General features: G+C 33.5%; 1 protein-coding gene across 3 annotated transcripts in view; it reads right to left on the bottom strand.

The window, feature by feature from the left end:
- Nucleotides 1-24,189, bottom strand: part of Ap3b1 (adaptor related protein complex 3 subunit beta 1) — a 288,476-nt gene that overhangs the window by 99,640 nt on the left and 164,647 nt on the right. For all 3 annotated transcript variants that reach the window (XR_015447378.1, XM_087201161.1, XM_087201162.1), the window contains exons 15-19: nt 22,347-22,523; nt 10,513-10,699; nt 9,433-9,563; nt 4,466-4,574; nt 2,300-2,456 (exon numbers count right to left, since the gene is read on the bottom strand). Coding sequence is in view for 2 of the 3 variants with exons in the window: in XM_087201161.1 (XP_087057287.1) it covers nt 2,300-2,456; nt 4,466-4,574; nt 9,433-9,563; nt 10,513-10,699; nt 22,347-22,523 (761 nt within the window). In the remaining variant the exon portion in view is untranslated. The remainder of the gene's footprint in view (nt 1-2,299; nt 2,457-4,465; nt 4,575-9,432; nt 9,564-10,512; nt 10,700-22,346; nt 22,524-24,189) is intronic.

Here is a 24,189-nt window from a genome sequence, read left to right as displayed (position 1 = left end):
AAGTAATTTAACAAAGATTCAGTGAAAGATATAAATTGAGAAACAGCATAAAGGCAAGCGGGCGTGGTAGGGGGACAGTTCTCCAAAGGACTAACGTGAGCCAAACTTCTTACAATGACAGATGCCTTAACGTGTTTTATATAAATGTGACTCAAAACTGAAAGTCTAGTTCTCACCACTATGTGTGCACATGTGTGCATGTGCTTATTATTTTTAAAAATTGAAGTAGTGCTAGGCATGTCATATTAATCATTCCAATCATCTAATTTAGAGGCACTCTTTCTGAGTACATTATATTACTCATCTACAATAATGAAACTAGTATTCAAGAAGGGTGAATAACTTCCTCACAGACACTCAGACAGGCAGGCAACAGTGGAATCTGAATTTGAGTCTATCTTATTCCAAAGTCCACAGTTTCCCACTGTATCATATCACTTTCCAACACACGAAAATATTTTAGACTGTAAAATTCAAGTTTAGTCATAAGTAGTTACAGTCACAAAAAGGTGGTTTTGGAAAATAACTGAAGCTTATGAAGAGCTTTAGAAATTACCATACTGGCAATTTTGTAAAAAATTCTGAGAGACAAGTAAAGAGACACAGGCTGAGGGAGAGTAGTGAGGCCAGAAAGGAATCAATATTTCTCAGAATCAATTTTTGTGGAGGAAGTATGATTGGTGTTTATCAAATACGGAACTATGGCAACATTTCAGCACATACGTAATTATATTTGAAGTCTAGAAGTATGGTTTTTTTCCTCTAGAAAAGAAAAAGAATGGCAATTTATTACCCCCAATTCACTGAGCAAAACATACTGAAAAATATGAGGATTTATTCATTTGTGGTTTTCTTTGGTAAAATAAACAATTCTTTCAAATTCAAACATGAGTAAAGAAAAAATTATTTTTTAAAAAAATCATGAAACTAATATATGATTATAAATTTCTAGCATATTGATGTTGGCTATCTGAAAATACACTTCATGCATTGATCAAAACTTTCTCTTTCTGGGCCGGGGATTTAGCTCAGTGGTTTCGCCGCCTGCTGCGCAAGCACAAGGACCCGAGTTCAATCCCTGGTACCAAAAAAAAAACCTTTCTCTTTCTATAAACATGATGCTTTTTCTAAATCACATCATCATAGGTATTCTGATGTTAAACCAGAAGTAGAGAATTTCTCTCAAAAATAAGCCTATTACAAACCAAGTATCTTCCTTTGCTGCAACAAGTCAATGATTCTAAATATATCTAACTTCTAGCATTTAGGATAAATTTTGAAGGTAAAAGTGTTATTTTAGTATGCATCACTCAATTTTGATGGTAATTATTGTTTACCTTACTGCTTAGAGTTTCAGATGTTAACCTAATGAAAAGAATTTACTGGTAACTAGGTTTTTAACTTTGCAATGATGAAAAGCCTGTATTAATTTAACCTACAGATTTCATTTGTTCTGAACAGGAAAAACAATATAAATCACTTTTAAAATCATTAAATCCTGACTTAAATTAATAAAGTCATAATTAGGGCATTATGCTGTGTTTGTTATGGAAGTGGCAGGGCGAGCTGCTTTAATTACTGTCTGTAATAAAAGGAGCAGAGAGCGTACTTCGCCCCAATCAGTGCTGTCAGCCACGACGGAGCCAAGCTGCAAGCTCATCAAGTGAGCGGGCACCGGGCTCCCGGGAAAGGGCCATCATGTCACCAGAGGCCACTCACTGACAGCTGTGGGGAAAACACAATCACACAATCCAAGGTATTAGCCCCAATTATTCAAAATTTTAATGACACTTTAATACATGATAATACTGTTGATAATGGAAGATCTTAAAAAGCACTAACACTTAAATATCTTATGACCGTCTTCCTTCACAGCCTTTGACTCTAATATTTGGATCATAATCTTTTTAATATAACATTATTTAGAAAAATCAATTGTCTTGGTTACATAATGGCAAAGTGTGGAAGGATTTAATTTTAGCCCTCAGCAAAATTGCTACAAAAGGTAATTAAGTGTTTCATCCCTGCTGCTTGGTCACTTAACTCAGCTGCCCAAGGTTATACCAATTTTGAAAATGTAACCCAAAGATTTGTTCAAGTTCATAATGAAATCTAAGTACTGTAAGTAATACAATAACGTGAACTACTAGCACCTTAAGTTAATTTTAAAAGATTATATATCTATTTGGGAGAAAATATACCCAAGTTATTTTCTCATTCTATGATTTAAAGGGAAATATTTGCTTGGGGAAAATACCACAGAGCATTTCTTTAAGGAAGCTCTGACCGAACAGTTCACCTTTCCCCTTTGGTTTCTGGATTCCTTTTGGTAGCTGCTTTGTCTTCTGCCACACTCCCATTCTCACTCTCCTGCTCATTGGATGAGTCCTCGCTGTCCTCGCTGGTGTCCTCACTACTGGCCCCATCATCTCCACTCTCACTTCCAGATTCACTCTCTGAAAAACAGAACCAGATGCTCTGACTTACAGCCCTTTCATTATACACAAGGACACTGTACCTGTCACCATTCCTTACAAAGGACATCAGATGCTGAGTTTTAGGGAAGTGGTCCAACTTGTTGAATACCTTCTATTTCTGCTCCCTACTCATTCAGATCTGTGAGATGAATTTGGAGGATGGATGGACAGAAGATGTTCCGACATGGGGTTGAGAAAAACAAAGTCAAGTTGAACCAAGTAAACCAAATCTGAGGGAGTCTCAGTTTTCATCAAATCCCTAAGTATCCACTATTGTACATATTTTGTTTTTGAAAAAATGACATACATGTGATGCAAGGATGAGGGATACTGAATTCTTCTATTTGTAATAAGAAAATTTTATTTAGTGAAAAGAAGTCAACAATTTGATAGACTTAGGAATAAATATTGAGGGGGAAATGAGCCATATAAATCATCTCCAAAAAGCAAAGTCAAGGACAATAAGAAAATTATTAAAGAGCTGTAAGTAGCACAGGACACTAGGACATATTGGTCTAGTAAATGATAAAAATTGAGGAGTTATACACTTAAGAGTAAATATTTTATGTACAAATTATGGTATACTAGGATTCTTTTTGCAGAAGTAATTCATAGAGTCTCTTTGTGTCTATTTTTAAAAATGAACCATAATTGTTCAGTGTTTAAAATGATTATAGGTGTAGAGTTGTGCAACAGATGAAAGGAAAACCATTGCCCCTCCCTGTGTGCAGTGAGAATAACACACCAGGGCCTGCCGCATCAGCATCCTCTTCAATGAAGAGTGAAATTTATTTCATCCAAACTTTACCAAAACAAAACCAATAAATACAATGAGAATTTGCTGTGACATTAAAGTTACATACACACATATTAAGTCAGTTAACTGGCTTATACTGGAAAAGAAATTACAGTATCTCACACTGTAATTGGAGTTCAACATGAATCTGGGTCCCATTTGCTTCAGATAGTATTATTTAAATTTACAAATTAATAAGAACCTTGAATAATTTGTTTATTCTCAAAAAGACCAGCTCAAGAAAAAACGAAACAAAAAAACAGGCCAGATCAACAAATAACAAAAATCTCATAATTCATAAAAGAAAAGTCATTGTAATCATCCTGTCCCTGCTCCCCCCGACACACAGGTGCGGGGGAACTCCCAACACATGACTATTATACACATTCAGATAAACTCACAAAAAGCCACATTAATGAAATATTTCAAATATATGTTGAAACAAGTTAGGAACAGCTATGAGCTTATAAATAAAGGGATGGAGACAATAATCTATATAGTATAAAATAAAAGAGAGTATGTTTAAATACAGAAACATCTTTCTCAATGGTCTATATCATTCCTGAAATTTTTTAACATTAACTTATTGGGTTGAGGTATCTTCTCTACTTTTCAGTTTATTACATCAGAAGGTAATATAACTCAGATGAATTTATCAAATTAATTTGAAAACAAAGACTTGACAGAGGAGTCAGGAATAAAAGAATGCACTACCTTACAGTAAGACAGTAGATAAGCAAGTAATAGTGAGGGGCCTTCATTCTTCTATGAGTAAAGCTTTTAGAGAAAGATGGGTATCACTTGTCTTACATCAGCTCTGCTTATAAGGCTGTTAATAAAAGAATGTAACTCCAATATATTTTTGTTGCAGAAATCATTACAGAGTTCTAGTGAAGAAGGGATTTTTAAAAACAACACCTAACTCTACCCTTTTACCTATAAGATACAGGGAAAGACAGGCAGGCACCTTACACAACTTGCATAGCTGAAACTCAGGACTTGCAAAAAGTCCTTGCCTTTCAGTATTCTTTTCATTGCATATTGCTGCCCTCAACTGTTTTGGCTCTGAAAACAGAAGAATTCTGGGATGTCCTAGATTTAATTATAGGTCAGAAGATAGAAGAGAAGACAAGAAATCCTTCCATGGAACCTACAGTGTGAATAGAGTATTTCAGTAAATTATGAAACGCACCACTGTCACTGCCGCTATCAGAAGAGTCCTCTTCTTCCTCAGATTCAGAGTAAAATTTTTTAGAAGGGTTTTCTTTCTTTGCTTTGCCTGCTGGGGTCCATTCTTTTGCCTGTTCATACAAACAACACAAACACAAATGAAATGTCATTAAGGGATTCAGGTTTCTGGCAAATCATTGAGAATACACTGTGAACTTGGAGGAAAGTCAAAGGCCTCAGCAAAGAAGGCCACCTTTTAGAATCCTGGTAGTAAAGCACATCCACTTTACTCTTTACAGAAATAAATTTTCACACACAGCCCATTATTTTGAATCAACTGTCTCATTTTACAGACAATTTAAAGCACTTTTGATTTTGTTGGTGCACAGATTTAAACTAAAGTAATACAGCCTAGAACAGTTGAGGACAAACAGAGGTAGACACAAAAGTAATCAAAAATGCAGCTGATACTGAGATAAAAAGTGGGGAAAAGAAAGGAGGGAGGGAGGGAGGGAGGAAAAAGAAAAAAAAGAAGGAAGGGAAAAAAGGGGGTGAGGAAGGAAGGGAGATAGTTTGTTTACAAGTTGGTAGCATGACACTAAAGTAAAAAGGAGGGAAGAAGGGAGGGAGGGAGGGAGGAAGGAAGGAGATTTAGTGTAGGCAACAAATTTCCCTAACCATCTCAACATCCTAATGTTCTCTTCTTCATATACGAAACATCTAACCCATCAAGACGCCTTCACTGCTCTGGTCTGGGCCATCTCTAGAGCTCTTCAACGTGTTACTGCCAAGAGTCTTCTAACTGATTATCTTGCTGCTACTCCACATTTGCCCTCAACCAGTTTGCTGAACACAGTAGCTAGAATGAGCCTATCAAAACCTAAGTCAGATCAAGGTCCTCTTTTAGTTTCAAGTCCTATAATGGTTCCCCATTTCACTTGTAGCAGAAGCCAAAGTCCTTTCAGGAGTGTGCACAAGCTGGCTGACCATCCCCTCATGGCTGCTTCTTCTGCTTCCCCAAAGGCTCCAGGCCAGCTCTGCCCTAGAGCCTTGCCTTGGGTTAGGGTCAGGGTTCCCATTTCAACACTACCTCCCTCCTTTTTTAAAAATCAAAGCACTAATTTCCCAATATACTATATAATTTACCGATTTTTAAAAAAATTGTTGGCTATCCCTGACAGACCATAAGCTTCTGGAGAGCAGGGATTTTTAACTTTGTACACTGATACATCCCAAGTATGTCTGCCATAATAAATACTAGTTATATTTGTTAGCCCTTTAAAGACTTCATATTAAATTCAGAAAATGTTTAGATATAAGAAAAAGATGGACTTTTGTATTTAATAAATATAGTTTTAATGACACTGTTTATTAAATTGCTTTCACAATTGTGACCTTGATTGACTTTGAAAAAGATAAGTATAATTATGTTTCAATACTCTTTTGTAAAGAAAGAGAAATGTATATTTTTTAAAATGGTTAAACTTATTTATTCTACCTTTAATTGAGTTTCTACTATGTGCCACATAGTATATCTGCTACAGCTCATATTTTGTTGTAAAAGAATTTACAGTTGTGACATAGGTTCTTATTTAAGAATGGCTCTCAACAATGGATGCACATTAGAATCATCTGAGATTAAAAAAATATTAATACAAACAATAAAAATAATACTAAAAAAAAGAATGCCTAGGGTTCATTCTCCTTAGAGATCCTAATTTAATTGGTCTGGTACAGTTGTGACATAGTTTGTTTTCTTTAGAGATTTCCATATGATTATAATGTGCAGCTGTAGTTGAAAACCATTGACCAAAAGGCTTAAAGTATGCTGCTTAAAATGATAAGCTTTAGTAACCTGGAAAATTATCACCTCAACAATAATAGAAAAATGAGTAAAAATGACTCAAATATATTTGATTAAGATACTTGAGATCAGCACTACTGCTTTTTTATACATTCATATTTCCAAATATGAATAAAGACAGTATTCTATAAACCAAGGTCCGTAAACACTAAAGTTCCTATTTTTGTCAATCTAAAACTTTTCTCAATTCTGACAGAAAGTTTGCTGGAACAATTTAGCATGACTGAATCAACAACTTAGAAAAGTTGGGCTCTTATGCTCAAAGGGGTGTATTTTCTTGACATGACAAGAACCTGTTTTCATGGAGTTTCAAGTTTTAAAGAGCCAAAGACTATCAATAAAAGTATTTTAATGTTTGTTACAGTATGACAGATACAGCACCTAAGCAAAAGGAGAAACAGGAAAAAGCATATCAGGGAGAAGAGTAACAGAGAGTAACAGAAGCAGTACGTAACTGGAAAGTTTCTACAAAAGATATAACTCACTACTATGTGTTTATAAATCAAAAGACCCTTTACATGCAAAAGATAACCTCTCTGTAACTGGAGAAAGAAGCACTTTTTTGAACTGAGCAAATATAGTCTCAAGGACCTTCAAAACTTACTAATATAATGACATCATAACATAAATATACATTATATCTGATATCCTGGAAATGGTGGTGTGTAATTCAAAGTGACTTCCAATGTTAATCTGACCAGGTTCCCTGTTGTTTTAAGATATCAGACTATCTACACCTAGGCCATTTCCCCACTGTTATATTTCCTCAAAATGAGATCTGACCCTGGGCCAGGGATTTAGCTCAGTGGTTCTGCTGCCTGCCTTGCAGGTGCAAGGTCCCAAGTTCAATCCCCGGTACCAAAAAAAAAGAGAGATTTGACCCTATAAGAATGACACAGAATAACACAGTGCCTAAATAACACATATGCCTAAAGTAGAATGATATGACTCTGGAGGATGGTGAGACAGAATGAAAAGCAAGAAAGATGACCTAAATATTATTTTCAGCACTGTTACAGATACATTTGAAAGTATAACTGACTGTGTTATTTTTATATTTAATTGTATCCCTCACAGTATGATTTTAAGCCAATATGTCTGAGACCAGTAGACTGAAGCTGTTTTCTGCATGTCATGAACAGTGATAGTTCTCTTCAACCTGGTTTTATCAGTTATAATTATTTCCATAAGTTATCAATTATTAATTTCATGAATGTAGTCAGAAAAATGAAAAAGAAATCAATTTGTCTCTGTTGAACTGGACAAGTGAAATGAACATAAGAAAATAGCTTATTTAAGTACTGTCCTTATAAGGTAGTTAATGCTTAGAAGAACACATGAAAATGGAAGAAGCCAGCCAACCAACCATTCCATCAGCCAATATAAGGATACTGCTGAGACCAAATTAAATTCCACAGCACTGCTATCAATTTCGTCAAAGATAAACCTTTTTCAGGGGGACAGAAGGGTGAGTGGATGTAGTGGGAGGATAAACAGGATGGTTTACTTGGGCCAAAACATTATGTAACCAAAAATGAAAAAGGACAACCATAAATACAACAAACAGGCATAATAGAAATTAGGAGAAAAAATGTACTATAGAAAGAATCATAAAAAGGTATATTTTCTTCATATTCCAGTGTCTGACCAAAAGTTGCATAAATAGGGGAACTATGTAAGATTACTTAAGAGTATGTAGATTTGACTGGAAATCAACAACCTTAGCTGCAAGAAAAAATAGATGTGCAGTTAGTTTTCATAGTTTTTTATTATTTCCTAGGCCATCTCTTAACAGATAATTTGTGAAGACATGACAATGATGCTGCTGAATACCTAGGATAAAACAGATTTGCAAATAAGCTTAAGCTTCCTCTCCCTATGTTGCATAATGAAATCCAGTAAGCAAGAGTGTGGCCTTTGGAATCCTAGTCCTTCCACTAGTGAGCTATGTAAATTTAGGCAATTACTTACGTTCTCTGAGCCTCAGTTTCCTCATCTGCAAAACATGATCAACTAAGAATGACCAACACCTGTGATCACTATGAGGTTTTGTTTTGTTTTGTTTTGTTTTGTTTTGTTTTTAAAACTAGATAGTGTTTGTCAAACATCACAGTACACTGCCAGAGTTTGCTAAACAGCTATTATTAGTCATGATTGCTTCCGGCCACAGTGCAGAGCCAAGATGAGTTTCCATAGTTAAAAGAAACATTAATTCTCAGAAGAGTCAAATTACATGGCTATGTTCATTATAGAAATTATATTTAAAGTAATAGACAACTTTTGTTGTATATGAAAGAGTAAAGAGCAAAGAAATAAACTTTTCAATAGGAATTAGTGGTAAAGATCTCTAGTTATCTGAATTCTAGTTTAATGTATCTTTTCTACCAGAAAAAGACCCAGAATATAATTCTTAAATGCTCTTTCTAAATTATACTTTAAAAAGTATCAGATATATTTCACATAATCAATTTCTAAATACAATCAGAAGGCTCCTTATTTTTCTTATTTATAGAAGAAGAAACAGATAATAGAAAAAACTATGCAAATGGCTGGTATTTTTTAAATATCTAGAAAAAGAATATTTGCACAGCATGGTTTAAATGTGAAAGCAACATATTACTTGATTTAATTGTGACTTTGTCAAAGGACATTTTTGGTACACAATGTTCCCTATTAAGTATTTAGGCTTCACTTAAAACATGTTCATCAGAAAATCCAGAGGAACACTTTGTAAGGTTTTTCTGGAGAAGAACAGCAAAAATTACTTAGAAAAACATTAACAGGAAGCTTACAAATCTCTAACAAAGTAGAAAAGGCTCAGTCCAATGAAACTAAATACCTTAGAAATTGAATCTACACAGCTACAAATGCAGTTGCACAAATGTAGGCAGCACTGATGCAGAGAATTCAATTCTCTGTTTCCTTGAAGAAAGGAACAGTACATGTACAATGGCACAGGAATACAACATTGTTCAGTTCCTATAAAGGTGAGGTATGTCTAACACATGACATTTGGAAATACCAGAACAGTTTTCAATTCCCCCAAAAAGCTTTTATATAAAACAATAGTTATCCTAGAATCTCCCACTGCTTGAACAAAAGTAATTCCAGAAAGGTCAACTCACCAACTCTATTACTTCCACATTTCTAACCGATGGGTCCGGCGCCACCTCTGGCCAATTAGATAATTCCAGGTACCCAGAAGCTTTAATGTTGAGAGTATGAGATAAGGTGCCAAGCTGGAAATGCTCCCTATCTATTAAAAATAAGAGGAAAATATAAAATAAACAATATGCACTGTAGATAACAGAACGATCATAATCAGAGCTTAAGGTAATTGGCATATTACCTAAAATGTCAAGGAATAAATACGAACTAGGAAGCTCTTCATAGGTCAAAAAACTGATTTCAGTCCATAGATTACAATAATCTCCCCCATAATGGTCAATAAAAAAGCTAATCAGTCAGTGTGTTTAGAGGTGTTGCTCTGAAATGTAGCTTCTCTAAAAATTACTTTACTGCGAATATTAAGAATGACAGCACAGTTAAACAATCCATATACATGTCGTGGCACTAACACATCCAGAATTTTAATAGTTTTTCTACAAAAACTGAATTGCTCTTTATCATTTTACATCAATTAAATATGAAGCAATATGAAAATCAAGGTATATGATCATATGATTTCATTGGAATAGTTACTGTTAAACTGATAAAATATTTAATTAGTTTAAAAAAAAAACTAGGAAAAAATAAGTTCCCTCCTTGTAAACAAATTCAAATATAAAGGGATATTTTTATGAAATAATTCCTTCTAGAAATGTTGACATTAGTGCACATAGGAGGATATTTAACTAATAACTCACTATTAAGATGACATATTTCTTATAAAACTATTTAAAATAGAAACTAAATCAATTTTACAAGAATAACACAGCTTTATTATTTAGTTAGGCTGTTTAGTAAGAGTATCAATCAGAAGACCTAAAATTATTTTGGTAAATAAGGTCTATAAAAATATAAACTTTAATATAAAACTTGCTCTGGAAAATAAATGAAGAGAAAGCACACTGTTCTCATCTATCCATATCTGTTAGTCATTTATATTTTCAAAGATAAATTTTAAATGCATTAGAAATGTGACATATTGCCATAATGTTTTAGATAAACCTATCTTTTGCAGTTACATAATTTGACAATAATACCTTTAAAAGGAGACTCAAGCAGTGGTGCAGGTTTCTGTGCTAGGAATATTTTTTTGGCATATTTACTTAAAGCTCCACTCTTCTCATTCGGAACAATAAGCTGCCTAATAAATCTTGTACGGTCTCTGATGTCGTAGTTCTGATCATACTTGCCGAGATTTAATACATACTGGGTAAGCAATTTTGTCTGTTGGAAAAAAACAGAACAAGACAAGAATACAGTTATTTATGATTATTGATAACTCTGGATAAACATATTTAAAGATGTAATAAAAATGAATGGTTATGTCAAACAAATGTTGTTCCGTAGGGAATATGCATTTCTAACACGGCAAATGGAATTTTGAAGCCAAAGCACATGTCCTCTTCTGTATTGGGGAGGTGAATGCTGAGTACTGAGAAGCAGCCATGTGCTAGATTATTAAACTGCTGAAGTGGAAAGAAAGGCATCATTAAAAAAATAATCATATATGGCAAACCCGCTGAAGGGTCTACGTGAGAATAATGAATGTGGAAATACAACTAAAAACATGGCACTCAAAACTTAATCGGAAAAATATGCAGGACATCAAAACATCAGAGAGTATTAGGAGGCTGGCAAACTGCTTCTCCTGAGGTGTGTTTTATGAAGAGATACTGTCCCTGGCATAAGCAGTGTCTGCACTCTGACTGCACTCAGTTACTTTACCCTGAATTATGACCCATTAAAGCAGACACATGAATCACTGAACTGGATTACTGCAAATTATTTGCAGTGCATTTAGCTGTTACTTTTTCATAAAAGCAAGCTGCTGATGCCCTCTAAAAACTAGGATAAAAGACTTCTTCCATTTTTCCCCCATGCTGCTTATAGCCTATAGTAATATTGGTCATTTATTTATTTGTGTAAGGGAACAACTTATTATAGTAGCTTTTACACCATAATAAGTCTTCGTAAGTCAATTTTTGAATGTACTACATTAACATACATTGAGATAATTTTAATAATAATTAAATCAAAATAGAAATGTTCAAATAGGTTTGAATTTTAAACTACAAATTTTTTTTACTGAAAAAGCATAGTTTTAACTTAGAAGGCTATACAGTATGTATATACTTGTAACTATAAGCAAAACAGAATTCATAAAACCTGGGAAAATGAATTGATGAATACTAAATCATTTACATTACAACATCTTATACACGTTAGAAAAGGATAAAAATAAAATCAAAGTAGGAAGAACTAATGACAATTCTAGAACAATAAGTCAAAGTACAGGAATGGTGTAGTAAACTCCTTTACAAAAATAATTGGCTAAGATAATTGATTTGGATAGGAATGCAACCATCTTTCAGTAGCACAGTATTTAAAGAGCATTAACCCAGTTTTATTAAAGTACAATTAAAAAACTACAACTGAAAATGTTAATAAGTGCTTTGCTGAATTTGGTTACCAACAATTACTATTACTAATTGCTAAACCATGTTGGTTCAACTACATAAAAGAAAAACTCTGTGACTCATTTTCAAGACCATTAGCAAAATATTCACCAGATGAGTACAACTCAACACCAACTTAAAAATAATTGTGGTAGACCAAAGTGCAACTATCTTGCTAGGCGTGGCAAACTAAACTGTTAAGTTTCCTCAAATTTATAGTGAGAATTTACAACTAGTTCATGCTAACGTCCACCTGAACACTGAGACTTAGAATCTGCAACTAAAATAAATCAAACAAATCAAGTCTGTTAATTGCAATCTTTTGAGATAATGCAGTGATAATTTTGCTTACATTTCGTGTCCCCACTTTAATTTTCAGAAAATTAAATTTTTTGAATATATTAACAGATGCTACTAATAGTGAAATAAGGCATTTAAAGTAATTAAAATTACATAATTTAAAAATACGTATTTACAACTCATCAAGTTTATATTGGTTAAAAATTTATATTGTATATAAGACAGTTCTATTAAAATCCATTTTCAAAAATAAATTTATTCCTAAGATATAAAAGCACATCTGCATACAACAATGCATTAAAACATAGGCAGAAGAATTATGCATCATACATTCATACCCAGTCATCAGTTTGTTTGCTGTAGCTATCTCTAATACCAAGGCATGGGTATTTCTCCAAAGAATGTATTTTATATGGTCTTCTTAAATATTTAAAAATTAACTACTTTTTTTTCAAAATTGAATTTATTTTTAATAATTACAAAATTTCAGTATAGTTAACTTACTGTTTTCTGTACACCATGATGTTTTTAATGGAGAAAATATCTTCTTTACAAGTATTTCTGAACTAGCTAGTAAGCTCAGAGAAAATTCTGTTGACTACAGGATATTCTCAATTCCTCTTTTCATGCTGAAAACTGTAAATATTTCAAGCTCAAGTATTTTACATTTTCCCTTTTTGATAATTTTGTTGAGATAAATCTTTCAAATTTTAAGATTATACCTCAAGAGGACAATACTTTACTTTTTAAATATTTCATCAAATTTAGATACTAAAAAAAAAAATCAACCTTGACTTCATTTCATTCTAATATAATAATATACAAACAGATCTAATTAAAAACAGGTACTACATCAAAGAATCTTCACAATAGTGCAAATGACACAAGGTTAAAATTAAATCTTTTTGGGACCTTGTGTAAGCTAGGCAAGTGCTTTACAATTGAGCTGTACCCCCCAGTCTCCTCAATTAAATTCTTTCCTTGTGCTCACAGAGCTAAATTTCAGTCTTCCTGTTTGCAAGATTTGTTTCCAAGAACTGCTATGCTAAAAATTTCAAAAACTGAAGGGTTTTACTCTTCTATTTGGTGACATTTTAGCAATTTCCAATGACTTTTTAAACTCTAACCAATACACTCAAGACTCATTTATCAATGAAAACATTTTTTCAGGCAGTATTACACAAAATAATTATTTCTAAAATCCTGTTGACCAACACACAGCAAAGTGTGTACTGTCAGCATTATCACCTCAATTTTGTAGTTCAGTTAACCTGTATATATCGGTATCAGTAAATTCAACTGCTATGGCCTTATTTCAATGGTTGAACAGTAGTGTTTGTTTGCTTGCACCACCACAAATTCTAAAAACACTTCTGCTCCTTAGTTTTCTCAATTTAATAAGAACACCGATTTCACCATGACAACTTCCTTCCAGCAAAAACAAATGATTCTATCTTTAATATGTTTTCAAATTTATAATAGAATTTGCAGCATTTTTTGACAGAATAAACTTTTAAAAGCCTTACTCTGATTCCATTTACAGCACTGATATAACATACACAAGGCTCTAAGCCAAAAGGGTTGAACTTTACTGAAATTAATTTATTCTCTATTTCAAAACCAGCAGTTTGAGCCTTCTCTCAACTAATGGTAGCAACATATTAAAAGCTATTGCTCCATTTTCACACATGAAAAAAAATTTGAAATGAAAAATGAACTTTTAATAAGTTGTTTGATTTAAATGAAGTCATGTTTTAAGAAGAGTTATGTAAACATCTTCCATACTTAAATTGACCTCTTGATGCATAATCTTTTAAAAAATTACTCCTAACTTCTTCTTTTCTTTTTGGAGAAAATGCCTCACATCTTTATTATTCTTTTCTTTATTGTTACTCCTAACTTCTTAAACAGATGTCAATCCCTTTATAATAGATCTGTTGTGTGATCAGTGGCACCCCACCTCTGCAGGTAGATAGTAAATGTCATAAACATTGTGTGCATGTTAGGTACTGAAATTAAAACTCACCACTCTAATTCTTCATTAAATAAACACTTTAGCCTTTAGAAATTCATTGCTGATGAGTTTATAAAATAGAGAAACTACCAAATGATAAAATAGGTTTTAGATTTATACTGTATAATAAATGACAGAACTACTGTAGCAAGAGTGCTTTGACCATTCTCTTTAACGATTTGTAACAGGACTTTTCAGTATTTGCCTCCTGCACATATTTCACCTATAATCAACTTCCCATGTTTTCCTGACTCCATCCATTGGCAGCCTGGTGCTTCATGCATCTCACAGGCCTTGGCACAATTTGCTGGTACATCAAGTTTTGGCAGATGAACACTGTTAATTATCAGAAAGGTCAACACTTACTTAACTGTGCTCCATCCCCACCTTGTCATGCTCTTCATTTTACCTGCATGCTATTTTACAAGGGAGAACTGAGTTATAGTATACACACAGAAAAGGCTGGAAAGACAGTCTTTCAGGCTTAAATGTTTCATCCATTAAAGCGAAATCTCTATTAACTGCACAGGAGTCTTACCCCCAGAAAAAACCACGGAAGAATCTGAGGTTCAAAACAGAGGTCTAATAACTTACTTGGTCTTACTTTAATGAAACCGTTGATAATACTACTTCATTGAAAATTTAAAATTTGGGACATATCCTAAACTAAATAAGACACTGAGGGAACATTCATAAACTGGATTTGTCCAGGGTAATTGTTATAAAGAGAACAAATCATGTTTAAGTAAAAACTCATGGTGTCTTATATCACTACAGGCTCAAACCAGAACCAAGAGAAACATTAACCAGTACAGTTAAGTATTTTTACTCATAAATTATGTATGAAAACCAAATAGAATATACTATACTCTCATAAACACAAATATTTGATGTCTTGCATACTATTTATGAAACTTTGATTTCAGATAATTTTCCTGCTTAGATTTAAGGAACCATCATAGTACCAACTAATGGCTAATGCTATTTACATCAACTATATTCTCTGCAGACAGACTCAGTCACTGTATCAAAGGACAACTGATTTAGGGGGGAATGTTTTCTAGAAATGAGAAATTCATTATTTAAAACAACTTCTCAAGATATAGGTATCACATTTTCACCTAAACACTAAGAAGTAATAAAGTAGTGAGTATTTATTCAAGCAGTAGCTTTTTTCTACTACAACCATGCATAAGTAATAATGAGGACACATTCTGAGAAATTATTGTTAGATGATTTCATTGAGTGTTCTTACTAAGATAACTATGACATCAGGAGACAATGTATCTTATACAACCACTGACATACACATGGTCTGTCATTGACCAAAAGGTTGTTATCCAATGCATGACTAGTTTACAAAAAAGAACAAAACAATAGAGAAAGTCATTTAAAATATAGTTCTAAAATCAGCTTAGAGACATGACTAATTTAACAAATACAAAAAAGTACACAGAATTCGGCATGGTAAAGATTACTTCTCGTTCCATTTAGTTATTATTTTTAAAAGGAAAGATGTGGAGATACATGTAAATAAAATGATAAATAATAAATACTAATACTGTAAATGAAGAAAAGAGAAGCAAAAATTCTTACCAAAGGCAAATCTAAACAGTGCTAGTGTTTTACCTGATTTATTTCTTAATTTCACGACTAAACAGTTCAGTATCCAACTTTCTGACACTTGAAAAGGTTTCTGTAAGGTCATCCCCTATATATGTTTATTTCAGCTCTTTAATTAAAAATATATATTCACAACAGGGTAGAGATGTCACTGCATAGCACCTTAGCTTTCTTTTCTAAAATAATATTAAAAGATATTGGGGGAAAGAGATTCCTCCAAAAACCTGAAAGAGAAAATTTCCTTTTTAACTGCAGGAGGGATCTCCAAAACATCAGTGTAATTTCTAAAATTTCTTACTGAAAATTAAAACACTCAATGAGTAAAATATATTTTCTTGATAGCAGAAAAGTAGAAACTTAACTGTCTCACAGAATACACAACACAGATTAAACTACATTTACACATATCAAAATTTATTAAGTAAAAAAGGTTACAAAAAGTATACTGAAAGTAAAATACTTCCATGAGTCAAAACAAAAAACTATGTACATTACTAATGCATACTCATATAATAAACTGTAAAACAGGCCAGACTGAATGAAACACACCAGCAATTCAGCAGTGCTTACCAGTGAAGAAGAAATGAGGACTGAAACAGAGGCCTAACATTTTAGTTCTATCTCCTCCATTCCTTTTTCTTAAAAAAAAAAAAAAGTGATAAATATGGCAAATGCTGACATATATTTAATCTTGGTGATATACATATTTTTCCATAGGTTTAAAATATTTCATAATTTAAAATATAAACATGAGCTAAGAAAATGTTATTTATCACTACACATAAGTAACTTGTGTTACATATCATTACGTTTAAAAGATGGCACACTATTAGAGAAAGTTTTAAGTAATTTTATTCATTAACTTTTTAATTGCTATTAATCAATTTAAATGAAATTGAGCTTTTTACCTCAAACTCCAGTAGACCATTTCAGTGAAAAGCATGCTGAATCTTTACATTATGTCTACACTGTCTTAAGAGCTTTACATTTCAGCAACTTTGACTAATTTCAAAGCCCTTTATCATTTTTCCTATATAATAAAATTACTCCCCTGTGAGCATATTCTAGTTTTCTACTCTTGACATTTATATTTAACAATTTTTTTCTCCAAAAGCTATCAAAAAAGGGATTTCAGCATGCTTTTCTCAGATGATTGTTTCTCCCAAAAAAATAAAATAAAAAGAGAGATTCTCAGTAATGGAATTAGTTCCTTTACTGTAAATAATCATTTTCCTTAAGAAAAATCAAGTAGTTAATAGTATAAACTAGGGTTCAAAAGAAGCAGGGTAACTAACATGAACTAAGCACTCTTACATACCAGTAAATCTGGCATTTTGAATTCTCATTTAATCCTCAAAACAACTTTGCATGGTAGTACAGTCAGTTCTGTTCTAATGCTTATTTTGAAAATGTGCATTTGTTCTAACTCAAATGATGTGTTACAGAGCAGTTGAGGCATAACATGAATTTTATGCAGGATTTCTTCCACAGAAAAATGCACCCAGCTAAGGGAGGCTGCTTAGGAATACCGCTCACACAACTAACAGAGATGTTAAAATCTGCACTGTTATGGGTCATTATGATCTACAACTTTCTATCTAATTGCACCGGAGTCTCCTTTTTATCTCTTAATTCACAAGTCCAACCTTTCCAACACCTGCGTCCATACATAACCTCAGGTCTTCGTCACAATAAAGATTCATGATAGTTTTTACATGTTTTTTCATCATTAATATGTATAGAAGTGCACTCTTATTTTTATTAAGTACCTTTAAAAAAAAGTGTCACCAATGAAGTTTTTTCACATTGTAGTTCTACCGTTAGTTTTCCAATAATTCCTATATTTTTTAATGTGATTTTGGAATAGCACAAAGATTTTTAGAAACACGTTAGAAGATAGCAAAGCTGTTACATACTGTAAATAAAGTATAAGGTACAGCTTAAAAACTAAAGCAGCTTTATAACAGCTTTAAAACAGCTTTATAATCAAAAGAGAAAATATTCCCCACAACGAATATATTCATAATGTATTGCAAACATGTACTCATGAAAGAAATTTTTTAAAAATTAAAGAGAAAATATTTAAATGTTAAGTAGAAGATATAGTACTCAAAATATAAAGTTAATTTTTCATATTTGTATTTTTCACTTCTTGAATGTCCACTTGATTAGTTACAGTTTCTATGTCTCTGCTGAGATTTCTTATCTTTTCGTTCATTGTGAGTGCATTTTCCTTTTTATCACTGACACTTAACAGTTGCTTCAAAATGTCTATCTGCAAATTCCAACATCTGGGTCATAATAAGCTTTGATTTCTACTGATGTATTTCCTTTAAAAGTGACTTTATTTTTCCCTGGTTGTCATTTTCTTTTATATTGAGTTAAATAAACATAAAACTTAACATTTTAACCATTTGAAGTGCACAGTGTAGTGGCAGTAAGTATATTTTACACTACTGTGCAAACATTACCAATAGCTATCTCCAAAACAGTTTTCCAATTCATACAGAAAAAAATCACAATATTATAGGTATTAATATTGACTTTTACCACATGAATTTAATGAACAGGCTAAAATTCCCCATTTTATCAATAAGAATGAAACTCAATAACAAACATAAGTCTCTTCCTTAAACTCAGCATATCTCATTACATGAAGAATCTATAAGACACTTAAAATTATTTCTTTTTAAATATAACAAAATGAAAAGGCAAAAATCTAAATAATGGAAGTATTGTCTCAAATTTGCAAGTATCTGGTTGTACTGGTCAGTCTAATCCAGGAATGGCAAATCTTTTAGAGCTTTCAATGATAACAGCTGGATGCAGCACACATGCCATAGGTTCGGCACCATAGGAAGCTATAATAATACAACTCATATCACAATGAGGGAAAAACATACAGAAATGAATGCAAGGATTCTAAAAAAATCAAAAAGCAGCTTCCTAGAGAATGAGGGCAGCCACAAGGGGACACAGAGACATAGCAAATACAAAAAGAGAGAAGAGAAAGGAAAGAATGACAGACATCAGGCTATAGTAAAGGGGCTGAGTGGTAAAGGGCTGAACAGTGTCAGAAAGAAACTCAGGGAGACAGTGTTTCAGGGAGGGGGGAACAAATAAAAAGAAAGAGAGAAGGAGAGAAAAAAGAAAATCACAAAGGCAAAAGTAAGACTCAGAGAGAAAGGGGAAATGTGAGGCCAGACATAGAATATAAGACCTACTGAGATGCCTACCTGCAAATAAGCAAGAATTCTTTTCCAATCTTACTAAATAGGTAAATCCTCTACCCATGAAGAATAGCAATTCAGGTGCGAGAAAAATAAGGAAAATATTTCAGTTAAATATGTAAACAGAAAATATGACTCCTCTTATTAACACTGCTCAATGGGCTACAATGAATATTCTAAACTGCACACACATCTGGTAAATCATCCCACTACTGAAAAGTTTTTAATGGTTTCACCTATAGAGCAAGGTGCCTGCCAGTTAGCAAAGCATACAAGCCACTCCATGTCCTCCAGCTGTCTAATGTTTTAGTCCACTGAGACTGCTAGAACAAAATACTATTTAGATGTGGGGACAATATATACAACAGAAATGTCTTCCTCACAGGTCTGGAGGTACCTGCAGACTGGGTATCTGAGGACATGCATTCTAGCTTATAAATGGTAGAAGGCGAACTAGCTTCCACCAGTCTCTTTTTAAAGCTATCAAATCCATTTATAAGGGCTCCACTTTCATGACCTAATCATCTGTTAAAGGCCCTACATTCTAGCATCAGTGATTAAGAGTCAATATATTATCTGGGGGAGAACACAAACATTCAGACCACAGTACTTACCTTTCTAGAGTCATCTTTAAAAGCTTCCTAAAATCCTCAAGCTGTTTAATGACTCTGACTATCTGCTCTCACTCCTGGTTCTACATAGCAAACCAACCCTTGTAAGTTCTTACTCAAGAGTCTTATCCTTGATGAAACTTTTTCACCCCTCTTCCCTCCTCCTACTTGAGACCTTCAGTAACCTAGTGTTCCAAGGTATCTCAATATTTCTATTATAGGACCTAGACATACTATTTCATTTTTACATCTCTTTTTCTCCCTGCTAGACTAGACTGTCATTTCTTTACAGTACTATCATCTAACACAGAACTTGAAACAGTAATTGCTAAATGAATTCTATGAGTCAGCTTTCCTGTTACAGGAACAAAATACCTGATACTCATGAGGTAAAGGAGAAGAGGTTCATTTGGCTCACGATTTAAGAAGTTTCAGTCCTTCAGAAGTTTCAGTGTTTTGGCTCCAAGGCAAAAATGGCATGGCTAATACCATCCGAAAAAAAGAAGTATCTAGGAATCAATCTAACGAAGGAAGTAAAAGACCTCTACTCTGAAAACTACAGCACTCTGAAAAGAGATTGAAGAGGATATAAGAAAATGGAAAGGGATTCCTTGTTCCTGGGTAGGAAGAACCAATGTAATGAAAATGGCCATAATTTGAAAACTGCTATATAGATTTAATGCAATCCCAACTGAAATCCCAACAGTATACTTCACAGAACTAGAGAAAACAATCCAAAAATTCATTTGGAACAAGTAAAGACCTAGAATAGCAAAAGCAACTCTAGGCAACAAAGACATGACAGGCGGTATCACAATCCCCAACATGAAACTATACTACAAAGCCACTGTGATAAAAACAGCATGGTACTGGCAAAAAAACAGACCAGAGAATCAGAGGAATAGATTAGAAGATGCAGAAACAACTCCAGCCATACTCAGCCACCTCATGTTTGACAAAGGAGCCAACCACCCTCACTGGAGGAAGGAGCCTCTTTAATAAGTGCTGCTGGAAAAACTGGATTTCAACCTGCCAAAGATTAAGACTAGACCTATATCTTTCACCACACACTGAACTAAAATCAAAGTGGATCAAAGATCTAAATATTAAAACAGAAACACTAAACTTACTGGAAGACAGGTTAGGTAGAACTTCTGAAGATATTTGAATAGAAAAAGACTTTATGAACAAAACCTCAGTAGCATGGGAACTAGCAAAAAGGATCAACAACTGGGATCTCATCTTACTAAAAAGCTTCTGCACTACAAGAGAAACCATCAACAGAGCTAACAGACAACCTACAATGTGGGAAAAAATCTTTACCAGCTGTTCCTCAGACAAAGAACTACTATCTAGAATATATAAAGAACTTAAGAAAATCAGACCCCCAAAATTTAAAGACCCAATACAAAAATGGGCATCTCAAATGAACAGACATTTCTCAGACAAAGTAAAAGCAGAAAACAAACATATGAAAAATGTTCAACTTCACTGGTCATTCGAGAGATGCAGATGAAAACAACACTGAGATTCCACCTCACTCCACAAAGAATGGCTGCTATCAAGAAATCAACCAAAAACAAACACTGGCAGGGTTCTGGGGAGGAAGGAACCCTTCTCCCTTGTTGGTGGGAATGCAGACTGGTGGAACCACTGTGGAAATCAATATGGTGGTACCTCAAAACACTAGGATTAGAGGTCCCATTTCACCGAGCTATTCCCCTGCTGGGTATCTTCCCAAAAGAATTAAAAGAATCAAACCACAGCAATATATGTGCACCCATGTTCATAGCAGCACAATTTGTAATAACTACAACTTGGAAACAGCCGAGTCGCCCATCAACTGGAGACTAGATAAAGAAGATTTTTGTTGTTGTTGTTGTTGTTTAAAAATAAAATGGAGTACTATTCAGCCATAAAGAACAAGAAAGAAGAGACATTTATAGCTAAATGGATGCACATTGAGGCTATAGTCTTAAGTGAAACAAATAGGACACACGTGGAAAAACTGAATAGTTTTTTTGGTATGAGAACCTGAAAGTAAATAGGATCAAAATGTATAATAGACAATGTAAAATAGAAAGAAAAGGTCTAAAGGGGAAGGGGAATGGGGTGAGGTAGGGGAAAGGAAAGAAGGGAAAGGAAAAATTATGAGAAAAGGAAAAAATGGAAACAAAGTCTTTGTGAATAGGGAGGGGTGGTGGGAGGGCAGGGGAATAAGGAAAAAATAAGAACCAATGTATATATCGTGTAAAGGTACAAATTCCAAATGATGAATGTCATCGTATTGTATACCTAAAATGTACCAATAAACTCAATGAAAAAAAGATGGCATGGCTGAATGGCATGGTGGGAAAAAGCTGCTAAACCCATGGCAGCCAAAAAGCAAAGAGGAAGGAGCCAGGGATAAGAATACACCCTGTTGGGTCAGGCACCAACAAGTCACTTAGGAGCTCATCAATGAATTAATCCACTGAAGAACATAGCATCTCCATGGTCCAATCATCTTATAAAAGTCCCACCTCTGAACACATGAGACTTTTGGGGAAATTTTGGATCTAAACCATAACATTCATAAATAAACTTTAGCAGCTTCATCAGAGTAAAGAGGAATGTATATATCTGATAGCCTCTTACCTGTTTGGAGTTGGTTAAATACAGTTTTGCTCCCAGATTTAATATCTGCAGTTTTACCAGATCATCTTCACTAGTGAAGCTTTTAGCCATCTTCCTCAAAACATCAGGGGCAATTTTAGGAACTCGTTCACAGTTTTCTCCAATTAGCCAAAGAATACTTGCTCTAGCCACAGGAACCTAATGTTAAAAGAAGATTACATCATTGGAAATAAGTTAATCACATTCTTTTTAATATTAACACAATAGGTTTTAAATATTATAAACTTTTTACATGTAATAATTTATTAACCACTTAACAGTTTACCCCGAGTGTCACTTGGGCAGCACATCTATTTATGTAATGAGTATCCAGAGCATTGCTTGGACAGGTGTCATTTCAGTCCATTCTTGTATTGAATAAATTTGATAAAATTTTCATTTTTATATTTCCTGTTATATTATTTTATAAAAATTAGCAAAAAAATGCAATCTTTGGTCATCCTGTGTTTAAATAATTGGACTAAGTTTGGTTAAATGTATATCCAGAAAGTGTTTACATATATGGATTTCCTTCAGTTATCACAAAATAAGCACAAAGTTAATTTCATTAAAACCAATTTCAAAGAAAAAGCTTTATAAAAGAGCACACAGTAAAAAGCACTGATTCTACCACAGGCTGGCAAATTTTGGGATCAAATCTGGCTGGCCATGGCCACTTGCTTCTGCATGGTCTCTTGCTGCTTTTGTGCAAGGTGGGCAGAAGTGAGTCATTGCAATGAAGCTCATAAGGTCCTCAAATCCAAAAAAGATGATTACCTTTATAGAAACCGTTTGCCAATCCCCCAAAACAGTTCTTAAACCCAGCCATAAAAAAATCGGATGTTCTTAATAAAATGGCAAGTTTCTAGCCAGGTGTGCTGGTACACACCTGTAATCCTAGCACTCAGGAAGCTGAGGCAAGAGCATCACTGCAAATTCAAGGCCAGCCTGGACTACATAGCAAGGCTTTGTCTCATAAAACAAAAACAAACAAACAAAGGCAGGTTTCTGTGGTGGGACCCAGGAATATATGTGTTAAGATGATTCTTAAAACAAGTGGTTACAAACTTAAACCCATGGATAATATAGAAAAAAGGAATAGATCCATTAAAGACTATGAGTCTAGATCAAAACTGTTATTATCCTCTAAGTATCTACATTAAGAGCACTGAAAATATATCAAACTGAAAGATCAGCAAGGTCTGCTTATAAAATCATGAATCCTTATTTATTAGTTGGTTAACAAAAGAAATAGGGATAAATTTGCCTAAAACAGTACTCTGGCATTATATTTTTTAAATAAAGTACATGTCAATATAATTTGTTTCCTTAAAAATCACTACTTTGCTACAAATTGGAAACCTTCCATCAATACCATTAAGACCAACATTTTAGAGTATGCAAATTAGTTTTATTACTATTTGCTTATTTGTATCCTCCCCTATTCCAAAAGGAATTTGAGAGGGTATGTAAATTAGTTTCTGTGAACATTTTCACCTAGCATAGAAAAATCTGCTTTTATAATAAAAGCAAAAGCTGATGGCTACCATTAAATGGCAGCATCACAAGACAACGCTGTTTTTATGAAGTCCCTTTAGTTTCTCAAAGACTTATTATACTCTATATAGTTTCACACCTTTCACAGTATGACTACAAAAGAATACATTACTTTTTCATAACTAAAATTTTATCAAAATATCTACCATCTTAAATCCTTTCAAAGGAATAATTTCATAAAATAATATAAAATATTAACAAAACCCTAAGTTTAATCTTTCACCAAAATCTGAAAGTCATCAAAAAACTTTAAAATAAGTATCTTTTA

Source organism: Heterocephalus glaber, unplaced genomic scaffold (assembly GCF_053883595.1).
Source record: "Heterocephalus glaber isolate CG9 unplaced genomic scaffold, H.glaber_assembly_v1.0 deba00001757, whole genome shotgun sequence".
Classification (NCBI taxonomy): domain Eukaryota; kingdom Metazoa; phylum Chordata; class Mammalia; order Rodentia; family Bathyergidae; genus Heterocephalus; species Heterocephalus glaber.
Note: the sequence above shows the minus strand (reverse complement) of the source record. Positions and strands in the feature narration are given on the sequence as shown.